This window comes from Dryobates pubescens, chromosome 29 (genome assembly GCF_014839835.1).
Source record: "Dryobates pubescens isolate bDryPub1 chromosome 29, bDryPub1.pri, whole genome shotgun sequence".
NCBI classification, from domain to species: domain Eukaryota; kingdom Metazoa; phylum Chordata; class Aves; order Piciformes; family Picidae; genus Dryobates; species Dryobates pubescens.
Genome location: NC_071640.1, coordinates 814,709 through 838,934, shown reverse-complemented (window position 1 = coordinate 838,934; position 24,226 = coordinate 814,709). Strand labels below are relative to the sequence as shown.

General features: G+C 64.6%; 1 protein-coding gene across 1 annotated transcript; it reads right to left on the bottom strand.

The window, feature by feature from the left end:
• Positions 1-579: 579 nt before the first annotated feature.
• Positions 580-22,360, bottom strand: GPR107 (G protein-coupled receptor 107). The gene is made up of 18 exons (XM_054174319.1): positions 22,214-22,360; positions 19,131-19,256; positions 18,458-18,508; positions 18,182-18,270; positions 17,504-17,675; positions 16,441-16,470; positions 16,111-16,167; positions 15,483-15,593; positions 14,493-14,626; positions 13,252-13,327; positions 12,395-12,468; positions 11,872-11,989; positions 10,830-10,960; positions 9,140-9,183; positions 5,593-5,642; positions 4,481-4,564; positions 3,473-3,597; positions 580-860 (listed from the first exon to the last, which is right to left on the bottom strand). Exons 1-18 carry the CDS (start codon positions 22,313-22,315, stop codon positions 764-766), a joined length of 1,671 nt encoding a protein of 556 aa, XP_054030294.1. The 5' UTR covers positions 22,316-22,360; the 3' UTR covers positions 580-763.
• Between the last annotated feature and the right edge of the window lie 1,866 nt (positions 22,361-24,226).

Here is a 24,226-nt window from a genome sequence, read left to right as displayed (position 1 = left end):
TGCTCCCCAATGCAGCTGGGGCTGCTCCTCTGCTCCCCAGTGCAGCTGGGGCTGCTCCCCTGCTCCCCAATGCAGCTGGGGCTGCTCCCCTGCTCCCCAATGCAGCTGGGGCTGCTCCCCAATGCAGCTGGGGCTGCTCCTCTGCTCCCCAATGCAGCTGGGGCTGCTCCCCAATGCAGCTGGGGCTGCTCCCCTGCTCCCCAGTGTTTTGTCCAAGCCAAAAGGAGTTTATAAAAAGAAAAGGAAACCCAGCAGTTGACCCCAAACCCAACTGAACTCAGCCCCTGGCACCCCCTCTGCCTCCCCCAGCCCCTGCAGCCCCAGCACAGAGCCAGGGCAGGGCTGTGGAGGTACAGCTGGGCAGTAGAGAAAGGAGGCTTCACAGACACACTGGAGGGGCTCTTCCCACCTTAGGAGCCACACAGCCTGAAGGTGCAGCTGTAAACAATTCAGCAACCTTCAACCCATCCAGAAGAGGGCAGGGAGGGAGGGCAGGCAGGGAGGGGAGGGGAAAACAGACCCAAGCCAACCGAGCCCAAAGCTACCCCAGGAGCGGCCGGGCCGGCCCCGCGCCCCCTGCCGGCGCCCAGCTCCCACTGCTTATGATCCAAGGGGAAGTTCCATTCCTGCCCTGCTGGGCTGCCCCCAGCACAGCCCAGGCTGCAGCTGAGGGCTGGGAGGTGCTGGCTGCTCCCTGCCCACCCGGAGGGAGATCAATAAATTAAGCCCAAAGTCTGTGTGCAGGTCCTGCCCGGGCCGGGGCTCACGCCGTGCTCTCCCACTCGCCCTGGGGCTCTGCAGAACCATTCACCACCTTCTTGACCTTCTTCATGCCCTCCATGACTCCTGAAGTGGTCACCCTGGAAGGGAAGGGAGGGTCAGAGGACAGGAGGAAGCCAGGGGGTGCACGAGCCAGCGGCAGCAGCGCGCTGAGGGCAGCGGCCGGAGTCCTGCCCGCGGGCAGGGACCCCTGAGTGCGGCTGCAGGGAGCTCTGTCCTGGGCTCACTCCTGCTCAGGAGCTTCAGGATCTGCCTGCCTAATGGAATGGAGAAGCTGCTTATGGAACCTGCAGAAGCCACCAAGCCAGAGAGCTGAGCACAGCAGCAGAGGGCTGAGCTGCTGGCACCCTGCAGCACCGCTCTGAAACCCAGGCCAGGGCAGGACAGCCCCAAACCTGCCCCTGCACAGCTAGCAGCTCAGCAGCTCTGCAGCTCCAGGCTGAGTGGCCAAGCAGCAGCTCTCCAGGGGGGAGATGATCTCCAAAGTGCCTCTCAGCCCCCCCATGCTGTGACTCTGAGGAGTGGCAACAGCCCAGAGCTGCTCTTTCCCCTCCTCCCTGCGCTGCTGGTTGCTGCTCCTGCCCCAGACACGGCCGCAGGGCTCAGGCTGGCAGCTCCTGCTGCCAAGGCTGGCTGCACCTCTCCTGAGGCAGCTTTCACCTCCCCAGCTGGCAGCAGCAGGCCCACAGGCTGAGAGCACAGGCTGGAGAGGCTGCCTCCCACAGCAGGCAGAGGCACTTGCTGCTGCTGGCTGGCTCTTGACCCTGCCTGGGGGAGCACAGCCTGGGCCTGGCTGCAGCTCCTCTCACACTCTGCTGCCCTGCAGGACCTCTGCTGCAACTGCAGCACTTGGGAATGCTTCCTGCCAGGAGGGAGGCCTGGGAGCTGCAGAGCCTGACTCCAGCTCCCCTGGGGGCTTCACAGAATGCTTTGGGTTGGACCCTAAAGCTCAGCCAGCTCCAAGCCCCTGCCCTGGGCAGGGACACCTCCACCAGCCCAGGCTGCTCAGGGCCTCCTCCAGCCTGGCCCTGAACACCTCCAGGCAGGAGGCAGCCACAGCCTGTGCCAGAGCCTCCCCAGCCTCACTGCCCAGAGCTTCTTCCTCACCTCCAGTCCCAGTCTGCCCTCTCCAGCTCCAATCCATCCCCTCCTGTCCCAGGCACTCCAAGCCCTGGTCAGAAGTTCCTGCTCCTGGTTGAGGTCTCAGCTCTGAGAGCTCCAAGGATTCCCAGAGCAGAGGAAGCTTCCTGCCTTCTGCTGCTTCTGTCACAGACACTTTGGCTTCTCCCTGAAGCTCTGCAGGTTCCCACCCTGTCCTCAGCAGCCTTTACACTCCCTGCAGGCTGAGCTTTGGGGGGTGCAGGCCATGCACACAGCCCTGAGCTGCAGAGCCTGCCTGGGCCACACAAGCCTGCAGAGAAGCTGCATGACCCTCACAGCTCTCCCCCCTGGCTCTGGAGGAACTGACTGCTCCTGCAGCAAATGTTTTAGAGAGCCTGGCCTGAAGAGAAAAGCCTCTGGGAGAGGCAGAAGAGCCATGAGGGCTGGCAGCAGCACAGGGCACAGCACCACCAGCCTTGCAGGCTTTTAGCTCCTGCCATAGCCTGGGAGGACAGGAGGGCACTCAGCAGATGAAAGCCCAGCAGCCCTGCTCTGCTTGCTCAGGATGCTGCCAGGCATTAGTCACCTGCTCCAGCAGGCCCTGGATGCCTCCCCCCTGCTCAGCCCTCAGGAAACAACATTTCATGCTGGTAAAAGCAAGAACAGGAGCAGCAAGGGCTGCAATCAGCCTCCCCTGTCCTGGGGGGAGTGCAGAGAGGGGAACTGCCCTGCTGCAGCTGGGCAAGGCAGCAGCTCACAGCTTACACCCTGCAGAGAAGCTGCTGCTGAATCAGGGCACAACACAGCAAGCAAGGCTGAGGGGAGCAGCAAGGCAAGCTCCCAAGGCAAGGAGTGCAATGTTGCCCTGGGAAGAGGCTGCCTGGGACTTCTGAGCCCCTGCTGTGCTCCCTGTGGGGAGAGGGAAACCACTGCACCAGGTCAGGGCAGAGCTTGGAGCTGCCTGCCAGGACCTGAAGGGATCCTGCAGCAAAGCTGCAGAGAGACTTCTCCTGAGCCAGGCCCAGGGGGAAGGGTTTGGAGCTGAGGCAGAGCAGGGCCAGGCTGCAGCTGGGGAAGAAGCTCTGCAGCTGGAGGGAGCTGAGGCTCTGCCACAGGCTGCCCAGGGAGGCTGTGGCTGCCTCCTGCCTGGGGGGGCTGAAGCTGGCCTTGAACTGAGAGCTGTCCCTGCCCATGGTGGGAGGTTGGAGGAGCTCTGAGCTCCCTTCCCACCTGAGCCATGCTGGGATGTCTAAGTGCCAGGGGTCTGAAGTCACTCCTCACTAGCTGGGCCCTGCCTGCCCCAGGGACAGAACCTGGGGACCCAAAGCAAGAGCTCTGCTGTGGAGCAACTGAACTCCTTGCATGACACTTCAGGCTGGATTTCAGCTCCCCCCTGGCCCCTTGCAGCTCACTGCACAGCACTGCAGGGCCCAGCTGGGAGCTTCCCCTCTGAGTTCAGCACAGACAGCTCAGAGCTGCAGCCCCGGGGCAGAGCCTCATCTCCTCCAGAGAGATGAGAGGAAATTGCCTTCAAACATTCATTTCCCAAAAGAGGAGGAGGAGGAGGGAGAGGGGAGGGGGAGGCTCTTACACAGCTTCCATCTCCAGGTCATCCTCATCCTCCTGGGACAGCTGCAGGTAAGGGTTGTCGCAGGCCGGGCGGAACTTGTAGCCGGTGAGGACGAAGAACACCAAGGTGGCCATCTCATCCAGCAGCTGCAAGGCCAAGCACCACCACCAAGTCCACTTCTGCAGCCCCCCGTGGCCACAGAGCCTTCCCCCCCTTGCCAGGGTCGAGGCTCCCCTGCCCAAGCAGCCTGGGGCACAGCCAAGCCACTGCTGTGCCGGCAGCGGCAGCCCCAGGCCGGAGCCTGCCCAGCCCCTGGCTCCCTCAGCCTCCCCTGCCCCAGCCCCTGGCTCCCTCAGCCTCCCCTGCCCCAGCCCCTGGCTCCCTCAGCCTCCCCTGCCCAGCCCCTGGCTCCCTCAGCCTCCCCTGCCCCTGCCCCTGGCTCCCTCAGCCTCCCCTGCCCAGCCCCTGGCTCCCTCAGCCTCCCCTGCCCAGCCCCTGGCTCCCTCAGCCTCCCCTGCCCCTGCCCCTGGCTCCCTCAGCCTCCCCTGCCCCAGCCCCTGGCTCCCTCAGCCTCCCCTGCCCCTGCCCCTGGCTCCCTCAGCCTCCCCTGCCCCTGGCTCCCTCAGCCTCCCCTGCCCCTGGCTCCCTCAGCCTCCCCTGCCCCTGCCCCCCTCAGCCTCCCCTGCCCCAGCCCCTGGCTCTCAGCCCCTCTCCAATTGCAAGCTCCTGGCTGGGCAGGCAGAAAGCCAGCAGCTGACTCCCTGCCCCTCCAGGCACAGCAGGGAGCAGGAGGAGCAGCAGGCAGGGTGCAGCACTCAGTGCTCTGAGCTGGAAGGGAGCTCCAAGGGCCATCCAGCCCAGGGCCATCCTCAGCCAGGTCAGGCTGCCCAGAGCCCTGCCCAGCCTCACCCTGCACCCCCCAGAGATGCTCTGCCACCACAGGAAAGCCTCCCTGGGATCCCCTGGGGGCTGCAGCTCGGCTCAGGGAGCAGCAGCAGGAGGAGCTGTGCCTCCCCTTGCTGCCTGTACCTGGTAGAGCCATTTCCACTGGAAGGGCACAGCAATCTTGATGAGGATGGCAATGATCCTGGTGAAGTAGATGTAGCACACAATCTGGGGAGGAGGAGGAGGCATGAGGACAGCAATGGCACCAGCCTCACACTTCTCCCCCCCTGGAAAGCAGCTCAGGCTCCTTCTCTGCAGGCTGCCCAGCCCCAGCCCCTCAGCCTGTGCTCAGGGCAGAGCTGCCCCAGCCCTGGCAGCATCTCTGTGGCCCCCTCTGGCCTCCCTCCAGCAGCTCTGTGTCCTCCTGCTGGGGACAGCAGGACTGGAGGCAGGGCTGGAGGTGAGGTCTGAGCAGAGCCCAGGGGCAGGATCCCCTCTGCTGCCCACCCTGCCCTGGCTGCAGCCAGCTCACAGCTGCCTGAGGGCTGCAGGAGGCTCTGCTGGCTCCTGGGGAGCTGCTCAGCACCCCCAAGCCTCTTCCTTCAGGGCTGCTCCCAGCCCACTCTGCCCCCAGCCTGGAGCTGTGCCTGGGGCTGGCCCAGCCCAGCTGCAGGACCCTGCACTGAGCCCTGCTCAGCACCCAAGCCCCTCAGCTCCAGCAGGAAGTGCTCTGTGCCAGGAGCCTGCAGGACCTGGGGACCTGTGGCTCTCATTCATCACTCTCAGCACTTCCAAGAGTCTGAGAGGAGGCTGCTGGAAGTCATTAAGGAGGCTGTGTGCTCCTGGGAGGGGGCTCATGGCTCCCACTGACCCATCAGCTGCACACATGCCTCTCAAGCAGCCACTGGGGCCCAAGCTGCACTTGGAGCAAGCTTACAGCACGTTCCTCAGGCCATCAATCCTGCTGGCAGCTCAGGCTGGCCCCAGGGGCAGGCAGGAAGCATTACAAATAGCTGGAACACATCTCAGGACAGGCAGGAGGATGCAGCCAGAGATGCAGGAGGTGGTTGGGGCTGGGAAAGGTCTCTGAGATCACTGAGTCCAACCAAAGGCCCAAGAGCAGCACAGCCCTGAGGCCTCTGGGGAAGCTGCTGTGGGCTGGCCAAGGGCCCCAGCAGAGCACTGCCAGGGCACCAGGAGCAGCTCCACCACAAGACTTGGAGAGCCTGAGCCCTGCTGCCAGCTGTGCTACTTACCATGACATAGTAGTGCCTGAAGAGCTTCAGCTTGGCCAGGTTGATGGCAGCTGCCAAGAGAAGACAAAGGCCCTCAGGGAGTGGTTAGCAGGAGGCAGCTCCTTCGGCTGCTCCTCTGCAAGGGACCTCCACAGCCTCCCTGGGCAGCCTGGGCCAGGGCCTCACCACCCTCCTGGGGAAGAGTCTCTTCCTCATGTCTCATCCTAACCCAGCCTCAACAGTCTGAAGCCATCACCCCTTGCTCCTGGCACTCCCAGCCCCTGCCCAAAGCCCCTCCCCAGCCCTCCTGCAGGCACTGGAAGGCTGCTCTGAGGTCCCCCTGCAGCCTTCTCTTCCCCAGGCTGAACAGCCCCAGCTCCTTCAGAGCCTCTCCAGGGCAGAGCTGGCCTCTGATCATCCTTGCAGCCTCCTCTGGACCCCCTCTAACAGTTCCATGCCCCTCTTGTGGTGCAGCACTTGGCACTGCCTCCTGCCCTGCTTTGTGCCTTCAGCTGACCTGAGCCCCTTGGAGGGGACCACAGCCCCCTGGTAAGCAGCAGTGCTCCAAGCACCTCAGCCTCGCTGGGATCACCCCAGGCTGGCAGTGCTCTCACATCCCAGCCTGACCCCAGCCTGCACAGGCTGAGGGAAGTCAGAGCTTCCCTGGGCTGCAGGAGGGGCTGCAGGGCTGCCTCTGACTTCCTTCTTTGGTGACTAAACCAATGCCAGCTGCAGCTGAGGGCAGAGGGAGTGCAGTGCTGAGCTGGCTCTGCTGCCCTGCAGGTGCCATCTGTGCCACCAGCAAACAGCACAGGCAGAGAATTGCCTCAGAAGAGACCTCCAGGATCACTGAGTCCCAGCAGCAGCCCAGCACCACCCTGGGCACCAAACCATGGCCCCAGGGGCCATGGCCACAGGGTGCAGGAACACCTCCAGGCATGGGGACTCCACCACCTCCCTGGGCAGCCTCTGCCAGGCCCTGACCACTGCTGCAGCAAAGATTTTTCCTCCTCTCCAGCCTAAGCCTCCCCTGGCACAGTTTCAGGCCATTGCCTCTCCTCCTATCACTGATGCTGGGGAGCAGAGCCCAAGCCCCAGCTGGCTGCAGCCTCCTCTCAGGGAGCTGCAGAGAGCAAGGAGGTCTCCCTCAGCCTCCTCTCCTCCAGCTGCTCCTCCCCAGCCCTGCTCTCCAGCCCCTTCCCCAGCTCTGTTGCCCTTCTCTGGCCCTGCTCCAGCCCTCAGTGTCCTTCCTGGTGAGGGCCCCAGGGCTGAGCCCAGCACTCCAGGTGTGGCCTCCCCAGTGCTGATCCCAGGGAAGCTTTCTGAGCTCCCCCAGAACAGGGCACACCTGTGGGTGCAGAGCTCAAAAGCCACTGCAGGAGCAGCTCCAGGGGCTCTGATCTCCACAGCACTCAGCTTAAAAGCATTCCTGAAGCAGCAGGAAGAGGGCAAGCAAAGCCCTCCAGCAGCTCCCAGGGGCACTGCTTCATCTTGGATCTCCTACAACACATCAGGCACTTGGCAGAGAGCTTCCCAGCAGGGTCAGGAGGAAGCCTGAAGTGCAGGAGGAGCAACCTGGCTGCAGCAGGGAGCTGCCACATCAGCCCTGGGGGCTCAGTGGGGCGGCTGGGCCCTGAAGGGGCCTCTTGCAGCTCTCAGCTCTCACCCTGCCCAGCACCCCAGGGCTGCCCAGCAAGGTCCTGACCCTTCACTCCCTTTCTCTGCAGCTCTGAGCTGCCTGAGTGCTGCCTGGGGCATGTCTGCCCCCTCCCCAGCCCCCTCCCTGTTCTAAGAGGAGCCTGCACAGAGCAGGTGCTGAGCTCCTGCTGCAGCCCTGCAGGTGCTGAGGGGATTCTCCTGGCATGGGGGTGAGCAGGGAAGCCTTCCTCACCCTGTGCTCACTGCACACAGGGAATGCTGCCTGGGAGCCACACTGCAGAGTGCTGCCCCTAGCCCTGCTGCCAGGGAGGAGAGGCTGCAGGAGGCCATCAGAGCAGGCTGCAGGGCTCAGCACAGGCCCAGGGGCCAAGCAGCACCAGAGCTGCAGGGGGGCTCCCTGCACCCTCCCTCCAAGCCCAGGAGTGGCTTTGGAGCCTTGCAGTCACAGGGTGGGCTGGGCTGGAGGGGACCTCACAGATCACCCAGTTCCAGCCCCCCCAGCACAGGCAGGGACCCCTGCCCCCAGAGCAGGCCGCCTCAGGCCCCATCCTGCCCGGTCCTGAGCGCCTCCAAGGCTTGGAGCCGCACAGCGACCCTGCCGCAGGAGCTGCTGCGCCCCAAGGGAGCAGAGCCGGGGCCCGAGCCCGGCTCCGCAGCGCCCCCCGCTGGCCAGCGCCGGCAAGCGCAGCAGGCTCTGCCCAGGCTCTGCCCCGGCTCTGCCCCGGCTCTGCCCGGGCTCTGCCCAGGCTCTGCCCAGGCTCTGCCCCGGCTCTGCCCCGGCTCTGCCCAGGCTCTGCCCAGGCTCTGCCCAGGCTCTGCACACACACTCCGGAGCTCATGGAGCCAGCAGGGGGGTGGCTGAAGCCCCGGCAGCACCCTGCCCCTCCTGCTCCATCCAGCAGCCTCTTTGGCACCAGCTCCTACCCTCCCCCCTTCGAGCCTGGGGGCTGTGTGTGGTGGCTGATTGCTCTTTTATCTGCTCTGCACTCAGCCCCCCCGGGGTCACCTTCACTGCCGCTGCAGCTCACCAGGGGGCAGGCACAGAGCTCAGCTGGGGTCTGCACGGAGCCAGCTCAGGGCCCAGCCTCACACTGCACCAGCTGGAGGGGAGAGGCCACCTGCAGCTGAAGGACAAAGGGCTGAGGGGAGCCCAAGGAAATGACCTGGAAGGAGCATCCAGAGCCAGGAGGCTTTCCCCAGAGAGGAGAAACCAGAGCTAAGAGTGGGCTGGGAGGATGCTGCCAACAAAGGGCACAGGAAGCTTTCAGAGAGGAGGAAGGCACCAAATCAGCCAGGGCTGGGCTCCAATGCTGCTGCCTGCAGCCAGCTGAGGAACTCATCCAGCAGGGCTGAGTGGACCAGGAGCCTCCTCAGGGCTGGCTTCTCACCCATCAGCTGCTTTGCACTGCTGCCCCAAACCCAGCTGCACTGCACACACAGGGGCAGGCCCAGACCTGAGCTGCAGAGTGCCAGCTGCTGGCTGCTCCCACCAGGAGCTTCCTTCCCCCACCCTGGCAGCAACAGACCTCTGCAGGAATGGAGTTGGAGGACTCTCTTTTGACTGAGAGCAGTCAGCAGCCCTGGGATCCTCTCCTAGCCCTGCTCCTGAACACTGCAGGCTGGGCAAAGCAGGCACAGCTGCCAGGGTGACTTGCTCTGGCTGTGGTGGCTGCCTCCGGTGCTGAGCTGTGCAGGAGCCACTGAGCAGCTCCACAGATGAGCTCTGGCAGGCAAGGAAACACATCCACAATAGAAGTGCTCTCCCAGGAGTCATTCCCATGAGCCAAGGGAGCAGCAGCAGTGTGCCACTGCCAGTGTGATGCAGCTGAACTCAGCTGCCTGGGTGTGAGGCCCTGGCACTGCCTCGTGGCCTGGAGCAGGCAGCAGCAGAGCACTGCAGAGCACTCACCTTTGCCATCTGTGGCTGAAGCCTCCTGTAAGTGCCTGATTGACCTGGAAGAGATAGAGAAGGAGCAGATGAAGTCTCAGAGCCCCCTTCCACTGCAGTCCTGCACCTCCCCAGGCAGCTCTGGGGCTGGGCTGTGCCCCCCAGCAGCAGGGATCAGCCTGCTGGGCACTGCTGCCTTGGCAGCACCCTGCCGGCTCAGGCAGGCAGCTCGAGGCTCTGCATCACCTCCTGACTGCAAAAGCTGATTGCCAAAGCCTCCTTCAGCAGCCCCCAGACAGCTCTGTGGGAGGCAGGCAGCAGAGGGAGAAACTGGGGCAGTTTCCAGCAGAAGGCTTTCTGCCTCAGCTGCTATTCAGAGCGCTGCCAGGCACTTGGCATCTCACTGCTCTCTTGAGCTCTCTGCATCTCAGTAGTTGATTACAGCCTCCCTGTCTCCAGAGGCAGCTCATGTAAGAGAAGCCACCCAGCAGGAATGGAAAGCCAAGGGCCAGGCCTTAGTCACCTTGCTGCCATGAGTCAGTGCCCCAGCTGCAGTGGCACAGGGGTTCATGTCCTGGGCTGCAGTGCCAGCCTGTGTTGGTGCCATGGCAGTGCAGCAGCACTGCCTGCAGGCTACCAGCAGCTACAGGGCAGCTCACCCAAACACATTTCCTCTTCAGGGGCAGCTCCTTCACGGCCAGCAGGCTCTCTAGCAGCACATCAGCAGGCAGGACAGGGGGATGGTGGCATGAGGGAGTGAGAGCTGGGCATGGGGGACTCCCCTGTGCCCCAGGAAGCTGCCCCCAGGTGAGATCCCTGCAGCTCTGCTCCCCCTAAGGGCTCCCAAAGCTCCCAGAGCTGCAGCACGTGGCCTGGGGTAAGGCAGAGGCCAAGTGGGCAGTGCCAGTTTCCTGGAAGGGATTTCCCAGCCTTGGCAGAAGGCTGCTGAGGACAGCTGGGAGGGCCAGGCCAAGCTGAAGCCCACCCTCAGAAGCCAGGCTGGAGCCACAGGCCTGTCTGTCTGTCTGTCTGTGCACACACATCCCTCCACAGGCAGTGGGGAGCAGCCCTCAGGCTCAAGCACTCCAGGCTGAGGACACTGACAGCCACCCTGGGTTTCCAAAACAGAAACCACAGCAGAGACTGGAGGGGGAGAGAGGAGGCTCTGTGTTTACTGAGGAGGGAGCCAGGAGCTGCTTCATCTCCTCCTTCAGGCCCAGCTGTTTATCCAATTAAGCCCCAAATGAATGTGGAAGATAAATGCTGTGACCAACTGGCAGGCAGCAGGAGCAGTGTTGATCTGAATTCTCTCTGTTGTGGCTGAGGTTTATGTAAGCAGCACCACTCCCTGCCAAGCAGGGCAGGGGAATGCTCCCTGGGGGATTATTGTTCCTCAGCAGTCAAGAGAGAAGCTGCAGCTCCCCAGCCTGCAGCAGCTCTGCCCTCAGGCAGCACTGCTGGGCCAGGCCTCAAGGCAGGGACTAAAGCTCCAGTTCTCAGGGGCAGGGAGGCAGCACTCCTGCAGAACCCCAAGCCCCTGAAGCCTCCAAGGCTGAGCACTGTGCTGGCCCCACTGCAGTCCCCATCCCCCTCACCAGGCCAAGGCTCCAGCAGTGCTCAGACACAGCTCAGAGGGGAGCAGAGGCCCAGCAGTGTGGCCTGGCAGAGGCCTCAGCTGTGAGCAGCAGGCAGGGCTGGCACACAGACTCACCACACCACTGGGAAGAGGATGGCTCCACAGCACAGCAGGTCCACCAGGAAGAGGATCTCCTTCCACAGCCCGTACTCGGTGGTGCCCTCCTCCGTCGACTCGATGATGATGTAGGCCACGTTGGCCAGCACCTGCAGGGCACAGCACCCCCAGGGGCTCAGCAGCTTGCCAAGGAGGGCCCACAGGAGGGCTGCCAGCCCAGCAGAGGCTGCCCCCCAGGGAGAACCCAGCCAGCAGCACAGCTCTGTGTCAGCAGTGCCTGCAGAGAGTCCCCGCAGGGCAGCTGCTTGGAACTGAGCTCTGCTGGCCTGCAGCACTCAGCCCCTCCTGCCCCATGCCCTGCTGAACCCAGCAGTGCAGACAGAAGAGCAAAAGCCCTTCCTCAGGGCACAGAAAGAGGACTCTGTGCAGGCAGAGCCAGCAGACACTAAGCATTATCTGCACTGAAGCCAACAGCTCCAGCTGGCCACTGGCACCTCCTGCCCTGAGCTCTGCAGCAGCCTCAGGCACTGGCCAGGTACTGCTGGGGGAAAGGCAGAGGCTGCTCTGCCTACAAGCCAGCTGCTGCACTCCTGGGGACTCCAAGGCCTGGGGCAGGAGGCAAGCACTGCCCCTGGGCATGGCTCCTCAGGGCCAGGGGCCCTGCAAGGGGCATTTCCCCTCAGGCCCAGCCAGCAGCAGGGCAAACAGAATGAGAGAAGGCAGGGGGTGGGAAGGGAGCTCTGAAGCCCACCCAGTCCAACCCCCTGCAGGCAGCAGGGACAGCTCTCAGCACTCCTCTGCAGCCCAAGCTCTGCCCCAGCAGGCAGATGCCAACCCCCCAGCCCTCAGCCCTGCTGGCATCTGATCACCTTCCTCCCTGCAGTGAGCAGGATCAGAGTGGGGAGAGCTCCAGGAGTGCCTTCTGGCCCAGGGAGCCCCAGCTCAGCTCAGGCTGCACCAGCAGGCTGGCACAGGCAGTCTCTGGCACTGTGGGAGGGGGTCCCAGCCCCTCACAGCTGGCAGCAGCTCTGCCCTGAGGCAGCAGCAGCAGAGTCCTCACCTGAAGGGGGATGACAATCATGAAGATCTTCTTGTCCTTGTCTGAGAGGATGTGTTTAATGAAGGCCCAGCCTGTGCCAATGAGGGCAATGGTGATGAAGAGGAGAGCACCCTTCAGCCTGCAGGGGAAACAGGGGCCAGAGTGAGCCTCTCCCACCCTGCCTCCCCTGCCAGCTGCTCTGCCCAAGCCTGGCATCTCAGCACCACCCCAGGAAGCAGAGGCAGAGCTGGGAGGATGTGGCACTGCCACACTTGCTGCCAGCCCTGCCCTGGGGGAGCAGGAGCAGCACTGCCAGCTGCACCCCCCCAGAGCAGCAGAGCAAAGCACTCCCAGTGCTGCTCCACTCCAGAGCTGCCAGCCCTCTGCAGCTCCACCAGCAGAGCCTTCCCCCTCTCCCAGGGCTGTCCCTGGCACACAGAGCACAGTGCCACAGCAGCAGCAAGCTGCCAGTTTGCTGGGGAGGGGCACAGCCCCCCAGGGAGTCCAGGGTCACTGCTGGCACCTTCTCCTCTGCCATACTTACAGGTGGGTGATGTAGTAGACCACAGCCCAGCCCTCAATGGGGAAGCCCTGAGAGGAGATGTAGTGGTAGTCAATCTGGGGGCAGAAAACACAGCACAGGTTGGAAGGGAGCTCAGAGCCCATCTGCTCCAACCCCCTGCCACAGGCAGGGACACCTCAACCACACTCAGCTGCTCAGGGCCTCAGCCAGCCTGGCCTTCAACCCCCCCAGGCAGCCACAGCCTCCCTGGCAGCCTGTGCCAGAGCCTCCCCAGCCTCACCCAGGGGATACCTCTGGTGGCAATTCAGCAGAGGCTTTCTGTGCTGGGAGGGTTAAAGCTGCAGCACCCCATAATGCTTCATCTAAAGCAGTGCCAAGCCCCAGGTGGCCAAAGCATTACACCTGAGGGAGCTCATTCCACCCTCATGTGCCTCTGCACCACCTCAGGCCCTGCTCAGCTGCTGGTCAGAACCTGCTGCTGGGAGCTGAATCCCTTCCCCCAGCAGCTGCAAGCTGCAGCTCCCTGCAGGGAGGCTGCAGTGAGCAGGGGGCAGCCTCTGCTCCTCGGTGGCCAGGGACAGGAGCAGGGGCAGAGGTTCCAAGCTGCAGCAGGGGAGGCCCAGGCTGGAGCTCAGGCAATACTTCAGCCCTGGAAGGAATGTTCTGCCCAGGGCAGTGCTGCAGTGCCCAGCCCTGGGGGGGTCCAGCAGCTGCAGGCCTGGTGCTGAGGGCCGTGGCTTGGTGCTGAGCCTGCAGGGCTGGGTGGAGGGCTGGAATGAGGAGCCTGGAGGCCTGCTCCAAGCAGATCTTTCTGTGCCATGGAAGAGCCTTCCCCTCCCTCCCCAGCAGCACAGCCTGGGGCCCAGCTGAGCTCCTACCGCGTGGAAGACCAAGGAGAGAGACTTGGTGAAGGGCAGAGCTGCCATCAGCCAGTGGATCTTGAAGACATCACTCCTGGGAGGGAGAGGAGAAGGAGCAGCAGGTAAAGGCCAGCAGGAAACCCTCAGCTGCCAGGGGAGTCCCAGGGAGCTCCCAGGCTGCACTGACTGGGGGGAAGGATTCCCTGCAGTGCTGTGCCCCAGGGCTTGGCCCCAGCCAGGTCAGAGCTGGGACCTGGGCACTGCCAGGGGGAGGAGTGCAAAGCAGCCAGGTCAGAGCTGGGACCTGGGCACTGCCAGGGGGAGGAGTGCAAAGCCACCAGGGCAGGGCCCTGCCTGGGCTGACCCTGCCTGGGCTGGCCCTGCCTGGGCTGACCCTGCCTGGGCTGGGCCCTGCCTGGGCTGGGCCCTGCCTGGGCTGGGCCCTGCCTGGGCTGACCCCTGCCTGGGCTGGCCCCTGCCTGGGCTGGGCCCTGCCTGGGCTGGGCCCTGCCTGGGCTGGCCCCTGCCTGGGCTGGGCCCTGCCTGGGCTGGCCCTGCCTGGGCTGGGCCCTGCCTGGGCTGACCCTGCCTGGGCTGACCCTGCCTGGGCTGGCCCCTGCCTGGGCTGGCCCCTGCCTGGGCTGACCCTGCCTGGGCTGGCCCCTGCCTGGGCTGGCCCCTGCCTGGGCTGGCCCCTGCCTGGGCTGACCCTGCCTGGGCTGGCCCCTGCCTGGGCTGGCCCTGCCTGGGCTGACCCTGCCTGGGCTGGCCCCTGCCTGGGCTGACCCCTGCCTGGGCTGGGCCCTGCCTGGGCTGGGCCCTGCCTGGGCTGACCCTGCCTGGGCTGGCCCCTGCCCGGGCTGACCCCTGCCTGGGCTGACCCCTGCCTGGGCTGACCCCTGCCTGGGCTGACCCCTGCCTGGGCTGGGCCCTGCCTGGGCTGGCCCCTGCCCGGGCTGACCCCTGCCTGGGCTGACCCCTGCCTGGGCTGGCCCTGCCTGGGCTGACCCCTGCCTGGGCTGGCCCCTGCCTGGGCTGGCCCCTGCCTGGGCTGGCCCCTGCCTGGGCTGGCCCTGCCTGGGCTGGGCCCTGCCTGGGCTGCCCCTGCCTGGGCTGACCCTGCCTGGGCTGACCCTGCCTGGGCTGGGCCCTGCCTGGGCTGGGCCCTGCCTGGGCTGGGCCCTGCCTGGGCTGCCCCTGCCTGGGCTGGCCCTGCCTGGGCTGGGCCCTGCCTGGGCTGACCCCCAGCAGCCTCCCACCTGCGCCGCCGGAGGATGTGGATCCAGACCGCGCCGGAGAGGAAGAAGAAGAGAGCCATGGAGATGTAGAGCTTGGGCAGGGGGATCTCCCCTGCTGAGAGGTAGCTTTCAGGGTTCTTCTCTGTGATCTCTATCTGGATGTGAAAGGTGAACAGCACTGAGTGAGCAGCTGCAGCGCGCCGGGGGCCGCCCCGCAGGCAGGCTGCGCCGAGCGGGGGCTGGCAGCCCCCAGCAGCTCCCCCCCTGCACAGCCCCACACAGCTCCCCTGGGAGGCACAGAGCTGCCCTCCAGGGCTTCAGCAGGGCACAGCCACTGGCCCCAGGAGCAGTTCTCTCTGTGCCACCCTTCAGCTCCCCCCCCTGAGCCCTGCCAGCAGGGGATGCCTTGGCCTGCCAGGAGCAGGGCAACACTGCTGCAAGCGCTGCCCTGCCACTGGGCAAGCAGCAGCTTGACCAACACCCTGTCTGTGCCCCTGCACAGGCTCTGTGCTGGAGCCTCCTTCACAGCACAGCTGGAGAGCAGCCTGCAGCACTGGGCCTGCCCTGCAGCCCTCAGTACAGGCCAGCAGGAGCCTGAGGCAGCTTTGCTTCCCTTCCCAGCTTCTCCTGTGGGGCAAAGTGACCAACAGCAGCCCCAGAACTTGGCCTTCTAGACAGCAGCAGATTCCAGGGGTTGAGTTCAGGTAGGGCTAAGCTTTATCACCTCCACTTCCCTGCCCTGCTCTCCCAGCAGCACCACACAGCCATGGCAGAGGCTGCTCAGGGCCTGGCCTGGCTGGGTTGCCTCAGGCACTGAGGGGATTCGCTCCAGGGGAGCTCAGTGTGCCCCAGGGTGGAAGCCAGCACAAAGCTGTGCCAGTGGCCTGGCTCAGCAGGGCACAGGGCTCCTGGGTGCCAAGGGGCAGCTCCCCCCTGCCAAAGGAGCCTGCCTGTGCTGGCACTGGGAGCTGTGCTCTCCCTGGGCTCCTGCCCCCTCAGAGCTGCACTCACATCCAGGCTGAAGAGCCTCTGGTCCTTCGTGGAGCCATCACCAGCAGCACACTTGTGGAAGTAGAGGCTGTAGAGGCCTTCCTGTGAGTCAGAGCTGATGTTAAAGAAGAACTGGAAAGAAGGAATGGGACAGAGGTCAGCACTCTGCTCTCTCACAGGAGGCTTGCCCTGGTCAGAAGCCTTCCCAGCTGAGGCACCAGCAGAGCCCCCTGGGGTCAGCTGGCTCCTCCCTGCCAGCAGCCTGCTCTGAGGATACCACAGAGGGGCTCAGGTGGAAGGGACCTCAGGGATCATCAGCTCCAACCTCCACCATGCCCAGGGACAGCTCTCAGTTCAAGGCCAGCTTCAGCCCCCCCAGGCAGGAGGCAGCCACAGCCTCCCTGGGCAGCCTGTGCCAGAGCCTCAGCTCCCTCCTGCTGCAGAGCTGCTTCCCCAGCTGCAGCCTGGCCCTGCTCTGCCTCAGCTCCAAACCCTTCCCCCTGGGCCTGCTTTGAACAGCTCCTGCACCTCATGAGGAGAGGATTCCTCTTCTCAACAAGAGTCCACCCAAACTTCTGAGCCCCCCTTGCCCAAGGGCAGTGAAGGAACCACCTGCCCAGGGCAGAGCAGGCAGCAGCAGGCAGCCTACCTGGAAGGCCAAGGTGCCTCTCTCACTGTGGACAGGATGCTCTTGCTCTATCAAGCTCTGGCAAAAGGAAAAGGCTTTCAGCTTGTGTTCAGGCAGGGAGCTCCCACTCTCAGCTGCATCAGCCTGAGGCACAGCATGGCTGGAAGGGACCTTGGAGACCACCTCCCCCCTGCCCATGGGCAGACACCTGCCCCCAGAGCTGCTCCACCACAGCTCCATGCTGGAGAGGAGGCTGAGAGCAGCAGGGAGATTCCTCTCCACCTCCAGGCTGTGCTGCCTCTGCACACTGCCCCAGGAGCCCTCTGAAGGCAGGAGCAGGCAGTGCCTTACCTGGGGGGCTGTTGTGCCTTGCCTGGACCTCTTCTCTGGGGAGAGAGAGCACGAGTGGTGCATCAGAGCCTGCATCCAGACCCCCCAGGCTGTGCCAATCCCTTCCCCAGCCCCTCCCCCAGCTGCCTGTGTGGCACTGCCCTGACAGTCTCTGACAGGGACTCCCTCCCAGGCTCCCCTTGCCCTCCCAGGCCTCTCCCCACAGCCACCCTGGCTCTGAATGCATCCTGAAAGGCCCAGGCCAGGCTGCTCTGCAGCTGCAGCTCCCCCAGGGCCCACCCAGGAAATCTTTGTGACCCTCCACAGGAGGCAGATGTCCTGTGCCAGACCCAGGCTGCTGAGGACTCTGCCTGATTCATCTGGAGCTCAGCTCATGGCCTGCCCACCACATGAAGTCCTACCTAGCCCTGGAGAAGGGAGGAGCTCTCAGCCCCCTGCAAAGCAAGGCCTAAGAGCACCAGAGACTGAAGCCAACAGCTGTGCTGAACCCAGGGGCTCCAAGTGACAGCAGTGCAGCACCCAAGGCACAGCTGCACTCCAGTCCTGCAGGAAGCTCTTCAAACATGAGGTCCTCTCTCTGCAGGAGGCAGCAGCTCAGGGCCTGGGGCTCCTGCACTGCCAGTGTGCACCCCACACTCCTGGAGGCAAGGAAAAGCCAACCTGGAGCTGTCAGACCCAGGCCCTCCAGAGCCCCCCAGCTTCAGCTCTTGACTCAGTGCCATCAGGGCTTGTGCAGGGCAGGACAGACTCAGGCTGCTCCAGAGCCCACAGCCAGGAGGGGCTGCCATGGGCTGCTGAGAGCTCACCCCCTCAGAGCTGAGATTACAGAAGTGGTTTGGCTGCCAGCCTGGAAGCCAGAGAGAGATTTGTGTTGCCAAGGAAGGCTCCTGGCCTGCTCACCTCCCTGGCCCCACAGCCCTCAGGGCCCAGCTGGGCTTCTGATCCCCAGCTCCATGCACCCAAACTCATGCAGTGGTTGGGAAGGGCCTGAGCCACGCTCTGGCCCACAGCAGGCCCAGGGGCAGTGCCCTGGGGTGCCTTAGGCATGAGGCACCTGGGCAGCCTTACCTCTGCCCTCTGCAGCTGGGCTGGGCTGGGCAGGACTTCTCTCAGGCTGCCTGCTCTGCTCTGAGGCTCTGAGGGCTTTGGTGCTGGAGGCAGGGATGTTCCCCTCCAGGATGAAGGAGATGGCAGGCAGGAGAGCAGCAGCTTTGGCAGAGAACCTCACAGTCACCCTGAGTGAGCCAAGAGGGACAGCAACTCAGCCCCCCTGCAGGGGCTGCCATGGCCCACCCCCCCCCAGCACAGGGCTCCCAACTTGCCTGGGCCTGGGGGGTTAAGCACAGGGAGCTGGCACCACCTGAGCTGTGGCAAGCAGAACCTGGCCAGCAGCCTGGCTTGCACACAGCCAGCTCCAGCTGGGCTTGCCCAGGCAAGCAGCCCAGCCCCAGAGGGGCTCCCAGGAAGCAGCCAAGCCCCACACTCGCTGCAGGAGCTGCAGTGGGGCCCAAGGCTGCAGGTCCTGCCCTCAGCACCACTGAGCACTTCTGCCCTTGGGTCTCCTCACCCTCCCAACACACAGGAGGAGCTCTGGGCCATGCTGCACTGCAGAGCCTTTCCTCTGGCCCCCACCCAGTGTGCAGTGCACAGCAGCAGCTTCCCAGCCCCCAGGGACACCCCACAAGTGCCACCTCAGCTGCAGCCAGAGAAGTGGCTTCAGGGGGTGCTGTGCACTACTCACACTTTAGCCTTGAAGTCCAGCAGCAAGATCACCACAGAGGCATCTTGCTCTGGCTTCTTCTTCAGGATACAGTAATCCACTTCCTCATCCTGGGGAGGGAAGCAAACCACTCCTGCAGTGCCCTCCTGAGGGGGTGTGACCCTCCCCAGGCAGCTGCACTGCCCCTAACAGCCTGCCCAGGCCTGGAGGCACTTCCTTGCCTGCTCCCAGCCATTCCTGGAGGAGGGGCAGGTGCGAGGTGCCCCCAGCCTGGCAGCTGGCACCTCCTGCTCTTACCAGGTAGGTGGAGAAGCCATCGTTCCTGGTGCGGTCCAGGCTGAAGCCCACCTGGGACAAAGCACAGAGGCATCTCAGAGCCCAGCAGCTCCTCTGGGCCAGGACCCAAGCCAGCAGGGCAAGAGGCAGACTCTGCTCTCTGAAGAGAGGAGCCTGCATCTGAGGCAGAACTGGGGGGCTTTTCTCATTGCCCTGTCTCAGACAGCCCCAGCAAGAGGCCCTCTGCAGCCTTCCTGCAGGATGCCTTCAGGTGCTGGCAGCAGCTCTGAGCTGCCCCTGGAGCCCTCTCCTCTCCAGGCTGCACTGCCCCAGGGGTGGACTCCTCTCAAACCCAGGCAGCTGCAGCTCTGGGAACCTGCTGCTAGCTGGTGAGCTGCAGGACAGGCAGGTGAAGGTCTGACCCTGGAGCCCTGCTCAGGAGACCTTCCCTCAAGCCAGGGCTGAGCTCAGCAGAGCACCCAAGAGGTTAAAGCTTCTCCTCACAGCAGCTGCAGGCTGCTCAAAGGTAAACCTCAGCACACCTCTGCCCATGGACAGTGCAGAGCAGGGAGTGAAACCACCAGCCCCAGCAGCCAGGATCCAGCACCTCAGACAAGGGAGGAGAGCCAGGGCCAGGGGGGCAGACCCCCAGGGCCAGGGGGGCAGACCCCCAGGCAGCCTGCAAGGGACTCACCAGTAAGCTGCTGGAGTCCTCAGAGCCCACAGGGGGCTTGAGGGAGAGGTTGCTGACATTGACTTTCATGAAACCATTCTTGAAGAAGCCAAAGGTGTTGAGGTGAACCTTCTGCCTCACATCATCCTGTAGGCAAGGCAAGAGCACAGGTCACACACAGCCTCACCTGCAGCAGCAGGCACAGCTGCCCCTGGGCTCTCCTCTCCAGGCTGAGCACCCCCAGCCCCCTCAGCCTGTGCTCACAGCAGAGCTGCTGCAGCCCTTGGATCACCTTTGGGGCCCCCTCTGCACCAGCTCTGTGTCCTGCTGAAGGAGGCTGCTCAGGGAGTGCTCAGCCTCACAGGGCAGGGGCTCTGTCACCTGTGTGAGACACCATCTGTGCCACCCTCAGTGCCTCACTGAGAGGTGTTTGCAGCTTGAGCAGCTGCAGCCTCACACCTGCCAGCACCAGAAGCCACAAGCATTTACAAGCAGCCACTGAGAAACAGCACCCTCCAAATAACAATGAACACGAAGCTGCAGCCCTGGCAGCAAGACCAAACCCCAGAGGCCTCTCTTGCCCGTTGGGAGCCAGCTGCTGGCAGAGGGAACTCCCTGGAGGGAATCACAGCACTGCTTGGGCTGGAGAAGCCCTCTGAGTCCAACCCTCAGCCCAGCACCCCCACTGCTCAAGAGCTGCCCCCACAGCTGCTGCCCAGCCCTGCCAGCCCATGGCTCCTCCTGCAGCTGCTTTGCCAACCTTCAGTGCCACCAGGTCCCCGGGGCAGCCCTGCTGACATCAACTTCCTCCTGCCCTCCCCCTGCAGGACACCAGGCTGCAGCATCCAGGCTTGGGACAGCAGGAATCTCTTGCACACAGTGGGCTGAGTTGGGAGGGACCTTAAAGAGCATCCAGTGCCAGCCCCCTGCCCCGGGCAGGGACCCCTCCCCCCAGCCCAGGCTGCTCAGGGCCTCCTCCAGCCTGGCCCCGAACACCTCCAGGCAGGAGGCAGCCACAGGCTCCCTGGGCAGCCTGTGCCAGAGCCTCCCCAGCCTCACTGCCCAGAGTTTCTTCCTCACCTCCAGTCCCACTCTGCCCTCTCCAGCTCAAAGCCACTGCCCTCATCCTGTGACTCCAAGGCCCTCCCCAGCTCTCTGGCACCAGGGACATCCCAGCTGCCAGCACCTTTGGGAAACCTCTGCCAAGTGCTTCCCCAGCCCAGGGGCTGCAGGTTTGCTGTTGGGTTGGCTGGGGGTTTTCTCAGCACAGGAGGCTCACCAGGCTGCTACCAAGTGGTGCTGAGGAGGAGTCCCCTTTGATGAGGGCAGCCCCACAGCAAGACTCAGACAGATCATTCCTCAAAGCCAAGCAGTCAGTCAGCTTCTAAGCAGCTGGAGAGAGGGAAGGAGTTCCTTTCAGAGCAGGAAACTGCTCAGGCTGTAGGCTGGCCTTGCTGACAACAAACCCAGCTTCACCCCAGCAGGCTAATTACACAGAGAGAAGAATGAGGCCATTCTGACTGGAGCAGTCAGAGCTTGCTTGAGGAAACCTGATCTGAAAGGCTCACCCAGAGCTGCAGCCCTTCCCTTGGCACCGCCTCAAGGGCCACGTCGGAGCCAGCAGCCAATGGCAGCGGCACCAGAGGAGGACTGCCCCGAGCCAGGCACAGCTGGGGGAGCCTGCAGCCTACATAAAGGCTGGGAAGCAGCAGATGAAGTAGGGAGGGAGAGACTGTGCCGTGCCAGCAGGGCTCATGTTTGTGCAGGAGGTGCATAAAGGCCTCCCCATCCCTCCAGTGCACACAGAGCTCGCTGGGGCAGCTCGCACAAGGCAGCTCCAAAGCCAGGCCCGTGGCACAGCTGGCTCACAGACACCAGCAGGGCACAAGGACAGGCTGAGGGAGCTGGGAGCCTGTGGGGTGCCCTCACTCCCGCTGTAAAGCTGTGCAGGGCAGTGTGGGGAGGACGGAGCCAGGCTCTGCTCAGCCAGGGCAGCACAAGGGGCACTGGGGGCAAGCTGGAGCAGAGGAAGCTCCACAGGAACAGGAAGAAGAACTTTGTGAGGGTGACAGAGCCCTGGAGCAGGCTGCCCAGAGAGGCTGTGCAGTCTCCTTCTCTGGAGCCTTCCCAACCCCACCTGGATGCGTTCCTGGGTGCCCTGAGTGCCCTGCTCCAGCAGGAGACTTGGACCCGAGGATTTTTCAAGGTCCCTTCCAACCCCTAACACTCTGTGAGGAGGGAGCCACCCCTGCAGGAGGCTGCCCCCACACACAGGTAAGCTGCCACCCAAGCACCGTGCAGCCCTTCGCTGCAGCCAGCCCAGGGAGCAGCCCCCCGCGGCTGCACAGCTTCGCCCCCGGCTGCGCCACCCCCCACCAACCCCCCCCGAGGAGGAGCTTCTCCGGACCACGGCCCCAGGCCGACACAGCAGCCTCGGGAAGCACGGCCAGAGGGCTGCCAGACCGCAGCAGAGAGCTGCCAGCACCGGTATCTTCTTCTGATTGCTCCACCGGTGTCGGGAAAGGACTCCTGGCAGGCCGAGAGGACAGCCACGCCGGCTCCCGGAGTCCGGCGAGGGCTGGAAGGCTACCGCAGGATGCAGGTTGAAAGCCCCAAAGCTCCTTCAGAGACCTCGCCCCGGCTGGGGTTCAGCCCTCTCTTCTCACCCACAGCTTTCCCTTTCGGGGGGGTGAAGCATTGCAGCCTCCAAACCACTGCCGCTGCCAGCCCCCCCCGCAGCCTGCCGGGCAGCGGCCGGGGCTGGAGCTAAGGGATGCGCAGGGGAGGGAAAAGGGAAAAGCAGCGGAGCGGGGGCAGGCAGGCAGGGGGGGGGCAGGCAGGGGGGGGGCAGGCAGAGGGGGGGCAGGCAGGGGGGGCAGGCAGCGGGGGCAGGCAGCGGGGGCAGGCAGCGGGGCAGGCAGCGGGGGCAGGCAGCGGGGGCAGGCAGAGACGAGCGGGCTGCGCGGGCTGGGGTCGGGGCAGGACGCGGCGGGAGGCGCAGGGAGCGCAGCCCCCGGCCCGCAGGATGCGGCCAGGCCCGGCCGGGCGGGGCCGCTCCCCGCCGAGGGGAGGCGCAGGGAGGGCAGCGGCGGCGCAGACCTTACTTTGAGGGTGAGGTGATGGACGCGGGCGCCGGCCGGGGCCGCGCAGAGCAGCAGCAGGGCCGCGGCCAGGCCCAGCGCAGCCGCAGCGCCGCGGGCGGCCATGATCAGTCCCGCATCGGCATCCCGCGCGCTTCCGGGGCAGCGCCCGCGCACGCGCGCCGGCACGGGGCGGGGCCGCCCCGCCCGGCAACCCCCCGGGACCCCGCCCCCGGAACCCTGCCCCGCCCGGCAACCCCCCGGGACCCCGCCCCGCCCGGCAACCCCCCGGAACCCCGCCCCCGGAACCCTGCCCCGCCCGGCAACCCCCCCGGAACACCCCACCCCACCCCCCGAACCCCTGCCCCGCCCCCCCGCCCGGGACCCCCTGACCCCGCCCGGTACCGCTGCCCGGCCCTGCCAGGTCCCTCCCGACCCCCTCCCGGTCCCGCCGTGCTCCCGGGGGCCTGCGGCTTCCCACCCCTCTCTTCTTCCTCCAAGGCCCTTCTGGTCCTGCCCCCCGCCAGGCTGCTTCCCCCCGGCCCAGGCCCCTCCGGGAGGGCTGCGGACCCTCGCCGCTCGCACAGGGGTGCGGAGGCCGAAGGGAGAACCCCCTGAGCCCTCCCCGAACCGGCCGGGGGGGCCGGGGGCAGGGAGCTGTGCGGCCCCGGGCAGAGGCCGGAGCTCTCCCGGGCAGAGCCCTCAGCCTCGCAGGGGGTTGTAGGGAAGTTTGGGGCCTCGCAGGGGGTTCGTAGGGAGGTTTGGAGACTCAGAGGGAGTTGTAGGGAAGTTTGGAGCCTCGTAGGGAGGTTTGGAGCCACTCAGGGGGTTCCTAGGGAGGTTTGGAGAGTGGGAGGGGGTTCAAAGAGAGCTCTGGGGTTGGGGCTTCCAGCTCAGCCACACATCAGCCAGCAGGTCTCGGCTCCATCCTGGGAGCTGCAGTGAGAGCAGAGGTCAGAGCATCAGGTACTGCAAAGAGCTGGGAATTTAAAGCTGGGTTGAGAGTATTCACTTTAAATACCACCAGAAATCTCTGTAAGCAGCCCCAGGGCGTTCTGCTTCCTCGCTGCAGCAGTGCTGGAGCTGTCAAGGTGTTCGGTAGCTGTAGTCCCACTTAGAAATGGAGCAGGCTGGGGCTGGCTTCAGCGACTGTTGCTCAAGCTGAGAGTAACACAAGCCACGAGCTGAGCATTAACAGCAGCAATTAGCAGAGCTCTGAGGCTGACACGTTGCTGAAGAGCTGTTTTGGGCTTGGTTTTGCAATGCTGTGCACTCCCTCCCCTCTGGGAAGCCTTTAAACCCAAACGAATCGGATCCTCCCCAGGGGGCTCCTCTGCTGCCAGCTCTTGGACCTCCGGCAGCCTGGGCTCCCCTCTCGGTGTCTGCAGTGCCAGCTGTGCAAGGCTCTCCACCTCGAGCCAGGGAAAGCACCGGGCCTGGCCAGGCAAGTGGTGAAATGCAAGGGAGGGTGGAAGGGCAGAGGGAAGTCAATGGCTTTGACCTCTCCATTAGCCAAGCGAGGCAGAGTTGCCCACTGCAGACACCACTGGGGTGCTTCTGCACACTCCTCCTTAACGTGCGTTTCCGTCTGTACTGCTAGGCAATGAAATAAAGGCAGGAACCTCACCCGGGACGCCGGGGCTGGCAGCAGAAGACGCCTGGGAGCACCGAGAGCCTGCAGTTGCCGGTAGGGTTGCGTCCCTGGGCAGTAGCTCGGGCGTGCCACTAGATGTCCTGTCAGCATCAGGCCTCGCAGCGCTCACAGCTGCGCCCCGAGGAGTACGCCCCCCGCAGAATTCCCCCTGGGCGGCTCGCTCTGCTCCCCGTGTTTGAGTGGAGTTAATACTTCTGTTAGAACCGCAGTGCACAGAGCAAAGCTGCAGGCTTGTGACTGCTGAGGAGCAGCAGCTTGCAGCCAGAGCCTCTCCTGCCTTGCTGCACTGCTCAGGGTCACTCTGGCAGCCTCAGTGGTCCCACAGCACCAGGGCTTTGCTCTGTGATGCTGGAGACTGCTTCAGCTGAAGAGCCTCTCCTGGG

Excerpts from the sequence above, each read along its gene's own strand:
- GPR107 (XM_054174319.1), bottom strand. The coding sequence starts at position 22,315 with ATGGCCGCCCGCGGCGCTGCGGCTGCGCTGGGCCTGGCCGCGGCCCTG. Across the intron at positions 17,676-18,181 it reads CTGGACTTCAAGGCTAAAGT|GGTGACTGTGAGGTTCTCTG; the intron begins GTGAGTAGTGCA and ends TGGCTCACTCAG. Across the intron at positions 3,598-4,480 it reads AGTGGAAATGGCTCTACCAG|CTGCTGGATGAGATGGCCAC; the intron begins GTACAGGCAGCA and ends TTGGCCTTGCAG.